We start from the raw sequence: 10,160 nt of genomic DNA, 5'->3' as shown, positions 1-10,160 counted from the left end.
AGACGAGACGTGAGGCTGGTGTACCAGGACCGACGTGGCCAGTCTGGGGCGATGAGAAGGACCAGGACGTTCTCCCTCCGAATGCGTTGAAGAACTCTGGGAATCAACGGGAAAGGAGGGAACAGGTAAATGTGATGGTAAGGCCGAGGGGCCATCAGGGAGTCCACCCCTGCCGCCACAGGATCCAGAGTCCACGCTAGGTACACAGGCAGCTGATGGTTGAGACGAGATGCCATCATGTCCACCTAAGGGCAGCCCCACAGAAGCTCGAGGTGCTGGAAGATCTGAGGATGAAGTGACAACTCGCCTTGGTGGACGTCCTGCCGACTGAGGTAGTCCGCTTCCCAATTTTCAACCCCTGGGATGAATACTGCTGATATGGCCAGGAGACGAGACTGTGTCCACAGCAGAATCCTGCTCACCTCCTTCCTGGCCATTCAACTCCTTGTGCCGCCCTGCTTGTTGATGTATGCCACAGCCGTGGCATTGTCAGATTGATTTAGACAGGCTGACCTTGAAGGAGCGGGTGAACCTGTAGGAGCGCATAAAAAACTGCCTGGAGCTCCAGAATGTTGATAGGCAAGAGGGACTCCAAACCGGTCCAACGACCCTGAAACTGGTGATCCAGAGTGACTGCACCCCACCCCCGAAGACTGGCGTCGGTTGTGAGAAGGACCCATGCCCAGATAGCCAATCTCCGAGAGGGCAGAAGGTTTGCAGAGTTGAGCCACCAGGCCAGGGAGTGTCTGGCCCGAGGAGATGAGGTCACCCTTCTCTGTAGGTAAAGGTGAGAACCGGACTATTGAGAGCGGAAACGAGCTTACTCAATGGCCTCGAAGAATGCTGTCATCTTGCCCAACAGGCGAGTGCAAAGTAGTATCGAAACTTTCCTCTGATGCAAGACAAGACGTACAGAGTCCTGAAGAGACCTGATCTTGTCCTCTGGTAGAAAAACCTTCAATTGGACCGTGTCCAAGATCAATCCCAGGAACTGCAGCGTCTGAGACAGATGTAGTTGGGATTTGTTGTAATTGAGGATCCATCAGTGTTCGAGGAGAACTTCCTTCATCAGAGCAATGTTGCTGAGAACCTCCTCCCGAGAAAAAGCCTTTAGCAGGAGGTCGTCCAGGTACGGGATGATCATCACACCTTTTGACCATAAAATCTCCATCATCACAGCCATTACCTTGGTAAACACCTGTGGTGCTGGAGAGAGGCCGAAGGGAAGCACCAGGAACTGCCAGTGACTGTCCAGATAATTTGCAAACCGAAGAAACATCTGGTGAGAGGGGCAAATGGGTATGTGTAGGTAGGCGTCCTTCATACCAAGAACTCCCCCTGACTCAAACCTGCTATGACGGATTTAATGGGTTTTATTTTGAACTTGAGAGGCTGAAGTTATGGGTTCAGGTTCTATAGGTTGAGGATCGGTCGCGCCGAACCATCCGGTTTCGTGGCCAAAAACAGGTTGGCGTAAAATCCCTGAGTTTGCTCTTCCGCAGGCACAGGGATAATTACCTGCATGGACTGAAGTAAACAGTGCACAGTGTAAAATGAAAGAAAAATAAAACAAAATATAAGGCTGCCTAATGTAGCCAGCCCCCCCCCCCCCCAATTATGATGATGAACGACCCCCTGGCATCAGTCAAGGCCAATCATGGTAAGGTTTTAAACAATTGGTCATTTGAGGAGCTGCTGGGGAATATAGTGGGAGGAGCCTCACTTACCACACCTCTATACCCAAGTGTCCTAGTCCCCAGGTTCCCCTAGTGAATAAAACAAGTTAAAGTTTTTGATGCCTCGAGACAGTAACAGTAGTAGCATGTCAGGGCCATTGAGAATTCATTTTATATTGAAATATATCAAAATATTCGGTACTTGTTTCCTAGCACGGCGCACATCGCATACCTTATTTAGTGGTCTGCGATGCTTGTACAATTAAATTTCGCATGCCAGCAAATGGGACGCGATCTTTAATTGTACAAGCACCCATGCCATGAGATGTGATGGGTGCTTACAATGAGATGTAACCCCCAGTATCCACGCCATCCCGAAGCGTGGTGAGCCCCGTGCAGGGTGTCGGTACGCGTCCTGCGACCTTTTTATACCCCCACTATGCACGTCGGCGTGGAGTTGATTTTAGATAGTGTGATTAAAAATCGGATCGCATGCCGCAATATTCCAGGGGGATGCGATGCAATGAGATTTTTAGGAGCCCATACGATGGAAATCGTGGGCGCCGTTCTAGGAAACAAGTACCAAAGATTCTGCCAAAAGACAGAGAAGATAGAAAGTAAAAAAAACTCAATGTTAACATAAAGGTTGATGGGGGGAATTTGCTCTGCTGTAAAAATCACACAAACCATAGTTGAGAAAAGCATATTTTGCTTTATTTTTTTAACATTTTTTTTTATTATTTAAATGAGAATTCTTCCAGATAAGAGCTAGTACAATCACATAGTTTAAGGAGGGCAAAGAAGAGATAAAATTAAGTGGAACCGGAAAACATGTAGGGTGGTGGGTAAATGGGTGGCGTTTATCTTGGACACCAAGCTGGGTGAAAGCAGTGAGGTGTTTTTTTTTTTCTTTTTGGGTCACTTATAAAGATTTATCTTCATAGCTTTTTAAAAAAATATAAAACACTTGGTATCTATCACCTCACCATCTTTAGACTCTAAAGGGTTATTCTAGTATTTTGGTAGAGTAACTGTTATTCGTGCAGGTTGCAAGGCTGAACCCCCCTTTCCAAGGCATAGAAGAAACCATTCAGTATTTGCAGTTTATGTATAGTTTATGTACGATATGTGACCGCAGCACATCATTTATGATTGTATACTGTACCAGTCACCTTCACAGCGCTCTGAGCCTATATTCAGCCTATCAAACCATTTGGAACTAGTGACATCACAGAGGCGCAGGATAGCAATGGCTCCTAGCGAATCAGTTTATTTCTATCGCTGCCTGCACTTGTTGGTATCATTCTACATGTCAGAGAGCTGCTCATATGTCCAGGAAACATTGCCCTCAAATCAAAAAGTCTAAGTAATTTATCTTAGTTCAGCAGCAAGTCCAGAAAGGAGGAGATATATACAAAAACATAGCACAGAGTAACTTGAAGCGTTTGCTACTACTTACACACTGTACACGGCATATATACACAGCCAGATTAAAATCCCGATATTGCACTATGGGGAAGGGCCAAGGAGAAATCATCCAGGACACACTGAAATCCCTCTGCCACAGTGGGGGGAGAGAGATGGGTGCAAGCCATGGACGAAGCCGTGGAAGTCACATGGACGAAGTAAAAAAAATAAAAAAGCAGCAGCAGTTTATGAAACGGGAGAAGCCAAAGTCTGACTTTCCCACATGTAGGGATTCTACGCCGCAATCTAACGAGCCAACAAACACGTGTATTATAGACGCAAGTGTCACCCACGTTCTCCAGACCATCATATAAATGATTCAGCGGTGGGGATCTCGTACTAGCAGAATGGGGAGTCACCGCTAGGCCGCCCACATCCCCACATCACAGGCAAGATGGTTTTCTCCATATTTAATATAAAATGTGCATATGATGATTATAGATGGACATTACAAAGCGTGCGGGAGGGTTATGTGATTTATCGTGGTGGAATGTGTACAGACATTTACACGTATAAGGCATTTTATACACGCACAACCTTTACTTATGCTTACAGGACAGCATGGAGAGTGGGGGCAGATGGAACACTTACAATATAGGTCCCCCTTCAAAACAATTAAACAGGAGACCCAAACGTCATTTAGGCCCAACCTCTATCCTAGAGTGTATGCAGCGCTGTGTAGTCACATTTCTGACCTGTCCTCAGTAAGTGCCATCCATCCACCACACACAGCCTTCTCCCACAGACAGCGACACCGCTATACACAGGCTGTAGGCTGGATGGAGGCTGTAGACGAAATGCTAAACAATCTATGGTTAATGCAGCAAGCGCCTTATGCTAGGGTGAGTGCTACACAATACTAATCCGTGCATCCCCCCCCACAGCAGTTGGCCAGTACAGATACCTCTACGTGATCGAAGTGTAGATCTCTACGGTATAATCCGCTTATTAAAGGCCGTGTAAGATGACGCTAATGGTGCAGAAGTATCTGTAGTCTGACATGTACTAAACGATCAACTTGTGAGGCTTTTCCAGTCTTTAAATGGATGAACCGGCCCTAGTTGCCATATAATGTATAGGGACTAATGCCTTGTAACATGTTCTACTGTACTCCAGGCACATTTATAGATATGCATTTTTTTAATGTATAGATTATGCACTTATAACAAATGAATAAGGCACATTGGGGCAGATGTATTAAGCCTGATGAAGTGATAAAGTTGGTGATAATGCACCAGCCAATCTGCTGTGTTTGTAAAAAAATAACAGCTGGGAGTTGATTGGCTGGTGTGTTGTAACCTTTCACTTTATCACTTCACCAGGCTTAATACATCTGCACCATTGTTCCCAAAAAGCTTTGGCATCTGCAAACAAATACAATACAATTGTAATTCGAGTTAAACATCCATTAGTGAAAGACCTGTATGTAGTAAGCAGGAAACTGGTAGGGAGTAAAATCGATAAAAGGAGCAGGAAATGGATTTTTCTAGTTTGTAAACTCTTTTAAAATGTAATCTATACCCATTTATATTTTGTAGGATAGCCTGATTGGTTAAAAATCGCAGGGCGGAACTACTGGGGAGGTGGGCAGCAGGTGTCAACAGACGCCAGTCAGGAGGGGTTTCAGCAACATATCCGCACATACACAGTACTAAGCAATACAGGGCAGGTGGCAGTAACACACAAACTCACCAGCAGTCATTAGCAAACGGTAAGCAGGAATCCTCTATCGGCACAGGTTCCCTTGGACCCCACCCCCCATTTGTCTCACTGCCCACTCGGAGCAGGCAGGGAGGAAAACCCCGTCGCAGTACCCAAGAACATTTCTAGGTTACAAAGTCATATCATTACAATGGTTGTAGAGCAGTGCATTGTGGATTGTCAGTCCTTAATATATCAGGCTTTTTTCTTTTTACACCTAGACTTACATCAGATACATGTAAATATAGCAAAGCGTTTTAGTGCAACAACAATACATCAAGCACCGGAAACTCTGTGGCAGTTATCTACAGTACAATGCACGGCGGCCATCTTGGATGGACTAAGCCTTTCTCCGGCATCATTATCTTATAATTAGTATAAATACAGAAGAATTGTCCGATTCTGACAATAACAGGGCTCTGCTGAGTTACCAGTGGGGCTTGCTTGGAATAATATATTCACTAAAGCTGGAGATACATATATATTTTTTTGCGTTTGGGGGGAGTATTATTATTGTGAGGTGGTGCTTTAAAAGTCTGCAGATACCACAGGTGTAGCACGGGGACACAGAGTGCTCCAGCAGAACACAGAGTGATAACATAACAGTTATCCAGGCGGGAAGTTTTGCACATTTGACGGAGATATTCAGAACATGACCACCTGTAATGTGCACAGCGGAACCCTGAACCTCTAAGACTGTTCCTCCACTACCGACCTCTGCCACAGAGTCATTTCCTACCTCTATGAACAGGTTACAGCTAATCTGACAGCACGTGTAGCTTAAATGCACTAGGTTATGGAACCCACAGTCCCCCCGCCTCACACCCACTGTGGAACAACCACCGTTTGCAGAAATTAGTGGAAGTTTAAGTACCACAGTTACATCACATTAGAATTACATAAAGGCCCAAAACAGAATCTCATTCCAGCATACAGTATTACAAAAATAAGGGCTCTGACACAATCATGCAGTTAGGGACCGGATTGCCCAACAAGGCAACCTAGGCATGGACTTGGGGTGTGGAATTGCTAAGGGATAAAACGCATTGTTTTAGAACTCCTGGTAAACATTGAAATCAGCTCTAAATGTATAGAACGTGAAATAAAATCCTCAATTCTGTTTAACTCTTGGTGCAGATTTCAGACTACTAAAACTTGTACGAACCATTTAACAAAAGCTAGATGTCAGCTAAATAATTAGATTATATGAAGACTGAGTAGATGAAGGGTAGAAAACGCTGATGTACCAAGAGACGGAACAGATTTAAACATCCAGCTGTTCTGGCATAATATGATCTACAGAACTGTGGACAAGCAAAACATGTTAAAGGACCAGACTTCTCATTTAAAACCATTCCAGCTTTCCACGGTTACAAAGGGGCTCAGGACTAGTACAGTTCGATTAAATCAAACTATGGCCCTCCAGCTGTTGTGAAACTACAAGTCCCATCATGCTTTGCCCCAGTTTTGCTATTAAGGAATGCTAAAACTCTGGCAAGGCATTCTGGGATGTGTAGTTTCACAACAGCTGCAGGGCCACAGTTTGCCCTAAGCATGAAGGCCACATCGGACAGAACTAGTTAACCAGAGAAGGAACGGATGGTAATCTAAAGAGTCTATTCAGCGTGTGTGACCGTGTCTATAGCTTATTATATAAAATGCATTGGAACTAAAGCTTCGACGATGGCGAGGAATAACTCAATGGTTTACAAAGATCTACTCTAGCAAAGCCGAGACTCGCGCTCTGCAGCCTTTTAGACCTACACGAAAGCTCTGCCAAGAATTGGTTGGACAGACATAGAAGTGAATGCAAGAGGGTTCAAAAAATAAAATATCACGCACAATGCTCTATAGGGCAATAAAATATCTCTGTAGACTTTTGTAAACTACAGTTGCATTAAATATATATATATATAAAATAATAAAAAAAAAAAAAAAAAGGATTAGGGAACAGAGTAATTTAAAACCTTATTCAACAAACGACTGATGCCAATACGCTGTTCTGTGTCCGTTAGAAAATGGAAACGGGGACATAAGACACCAACAAATCACAGACTGCATGGCAGCATAATGAGGAAATGGTGGGGGAGAGGTACTGGGACAGCAAAGGGGAAGGCTCAAGATGCTCCTGTTTAAACAAAGGAGTCCATTCAGCAAGAAACCGAAGGAGGTGGATACAGGTAGTTTGTCAAACTGTTCAGAAGGTTTACTGTCCGCTTGTCCATGTGACTGGAAGTAACGTAGGAGGCTCTCAAATAAGGAAGAATCCAAGAGGAGGAGGAAACGTGGGTGTTGGGAGGCGAACTAGTTGGTATTTACAGAGGGGACACTTCTCAGGCTGCGCTGTCCTCTAGTTTCACCGTTGAAGGCTTGATGGCTCCTGTCCGAACTGGCTTCATCTGACTTACAGTGGGCTGCTCAGAAACTTGGGGGGAAACCAGGCCACATTTGTTGTCTTTTACCTATTGTAAATAAAAAGGGGAACGTTTAAGATGAGCAAACAGAAATTCCTAAGATGCACGCAGTAACACCTGGTAACAGTGATGCAAGTGTCGCAGCAGATATGGAAGAACACAGGGACTACCTTTAGAAATACCGTATGAATGACATTGGCACAGGTCCATCCTCTATTCATGGAAAGCTTAATAAGTTGGGCACACCTTTGCAGAAAACTGTGGCAGGGCATGCTGAGTGCAGTAGTTCCACCCTAACGCAGAAGTGTAATGCGGATTGTACATTAATCCTATACACTAGACTGTAAATGCTATGTCTTGTCCTAGAAATCCTCGCAGTGTCATGATGATGGATCCTGGGTAATTCCAGGCGAGTGGACTCTCAATATAGAATTGTATGACCCACAGAAGGTGTTGCTATAATGTAGTGTAGGACCACCCGAGCGGAGAGGACTTACGTATGCAAAGGTAAGTAACTGATCTCTGCATTACTATTATGTAGTACAGGCCTGGCTAAAATGTGGCTCTCCTGCTGTTGTGAGACTACAAATCCCAGGACACCCTGCCACAGTTTCAACATTCCCTAACAGCCATACTGTGGCAATGCATGCTGGGAATCATGGTATCACAACAGCTGGAGAGGAACACATCAGGCATGATGGGGTATGTAAATCTCATGTGCTGGTCCTTCAGTGTGCTTGGGGAATTTGAGGTTCTGTTCTAGATAAGCTTCTCCTTAGCAGCTAGAATGGACCGAACCATGAACAGCCGTTCTGTGTATAGATACCCTAGGAATGTAAAGGGTTTGTTTGCGTAGCCGCCGTATAGACACAACCACGTATAACAGGACAGACCAACCTGTGGCTCTCCAGATGTTGTGAAACTACAAATCCCAGCATGCCTTGCCAGTTTTAAGACTCCCTTATAGCAAAACTGTGGCAAGGCATGCTGGGACTTGTAGTTTGACAACATCTGGGGAGCCACAGGTTGGCCAGTCCTGACTTATAAGGAACGGCGCAGTTTGAAAATGACACCATTTACAGGGAGACATGTCCTTCATGTACCAGCGGATATCCCTCAGTTGGATAACAGCAGAAATGTGTTGGGGCTCATCCTCGTTAGCTATGGATACTTATGTAACTGGCAAACCTGAAGCATACATGGGCAACACACACCCACGGAGAAGGAAAGTTCTGCAGACAGAAGGCCTGTACCAATGTATTTCATAAGACACTAAAATACGCCACAAAACCCCACACACACACACAAATACAAAACACACGGTGACAAAGGTTCCTTAAAAAGGTATACAGAGAATAATTCATCCAACAAGAAAGGACTCTGTGTCATTGCATGCAAAGTAACTGAAGGGAGCAGGCAGGATATACCACCACTAGGCCTGGCGGCCCGACGCCTGCAGCAGAGAGATATGTACCTGATGTCAGGTCTCCTCCGCTGGCGGCCTAGTTACAGGTTAAAGAGTAAGGGCCACTTGATCACAGGACTTTACCTGCTGAGGATAGTGTCCCAAGTTGGCAGATGGCCCCGGTCCTGGTGACTTCCCACTGGGACTAGCTGAACCTGGCCTTAAAATGAAAGGCAACGGTTTCAGAACAGGTAAAGCACAAAACCACAACTACTGGTGCTTGGATATGGACTATGGGAATAGAGACGGATGAGGATCGTACTCATGGAGATGGGTGAATTAGAAGGACATAGTGGAGGCGTATCCTGCCTCCATCCCATTGGCTAGACTGCGGAATGGGTCACATGACGGCCACTGTCACAGTATCTACTGAGAGGCCATGACCGTTACAGTGCGATAAGCAATGAATTAGAGACCGCACACACACTGATTGCGGGGTCTGTGCATCAAAGCAGAACTCAGATGGAGCTGGAAACCTAAGACCGGTGAAGGAATGTTAATTGCTATACACAAGCTACATACATACATACATACATACATACATACATAATTTATACATACATACATACATAGCCAGAAACCTACAAATCCTAATATAAAGCCCACTCATTTATGCTGCGATAAACACAGTGGCATACGGTCCACTACAACGCTCTTCTTTCACACAGAGAGTGACGCAGTTGATGGTGGTGGAAATTGTCTTCTTGTGCGCGATTGCAGAATATCACACAACACCGCTGCTTTCCTCCGCAGGCAGCGCATTACGTGCAGGGTGCGGGACTTACCGATAGGAGTGCTGTGTCTGCATGGAGGCGGAGCTGGGCATGCTCTGTTTACTCTCCGTGAAGTGAAACCCTTTCATCTCCATCTGAGAAGACTGAGGAAGAAACGCAGAACAATCAGAATCGCTGCGAGAACTGAATACAATTCTAATGTAGCCCATACAATAACACTATATCGGGCCAATGTGCCTCTCTGCCAATGCGTGGGATGGGTGATCGTCAAAATACATTCATGTGTGACCACCTCGATTCGCAACTTCAGACCCACAAACGATCAAAATTGGCAAGTCGGGGATTTGTATTTTGACGATCACCTGAGAGAACCCAGATCATTGCAGAATTACCCTACAGAGGAATGGGCTGCATTAGGTCACTAAACCGGAGCTAGAAGTATGAATACATGTTGCAGTATTCCCTGAGAATGGGGCAAACATCCATGTTCCCACTTTATGCTGTCAGAATAGCCGGTAATAACACTGGAGCGTATGGGGTGATAAGACACCGTGTAATGCCTATTACACATATAGCACATACAATCGTTATGTATGATGTCCCTCCAAGCCCAAGTTTCTTGTCTAAGCGCAATCTGCCATTTGTATAAGCTTTCTACACGTTTAGATTCTTTCTAGTTCTTCGACTGAAGGTTTAAAGTCTC

The 10,160-nt window shown here is 45.1% G+C and overlaps 1 protein-coding gene across 11 annotated transcripts in view; it reads right to left on the bottom strand.

Annotated features, from left to right (window-relative positions):
- Positions 1–2,368: 2,368 nt before the first annotated feature.
- The window catches only part of PRRC2B (proline rich coiled-coil 2B), a 76,305-nt gene continuing 68,513 nt past the window's right edge, over positions 2,369–10,160 (bottom strand). For 9 of the 11 annotated variants that reach the window (XM_083160895.1, XM_083160899.1, XM_083160896.1 and 6 more), the window contains 3 exons: positions 9,509–9,600; positions 8,808–8,883; positions 2,369–7,306 (listed from right to left, as the gene is read on the bottom strand). In XM_083160895.1, the coding sequence (XP_083017021.1) occupies positions 7,178–7,306; positions 8,808–8,883; positions 9,509–9,600 (297 nt within the window). In that variant the 3' untranslated portion in view covers positions 2,369–7,177. The remainder of the gene's footprint in view (positions 7,307–8,807; positions 8,884–9,508; positions 9,601–10,160) is intronic. The other 2 variants (XM_083160903.1, XM_083160904.1) reach the window with 1 other exon arrangement.

This window comes from Crinia signifera, chromosome 9 (assembly GCF_055691185.1).
Source record: "Crinia signifera chromosome 9, ASM5569118v1, whole genome shotgun sequence".
Classification (NCBI taxonomy): domain Eukaryota; kingdom Metazoa; phylum Chordata; class Amphibia; order Anura; family Myobatrachidae; genus Crinia; species Crinia signifera.
Note: the sequence above shows the minus strand (reverse complement) of the source record. Positions and strands in the feature narration are given on the sequence as shown.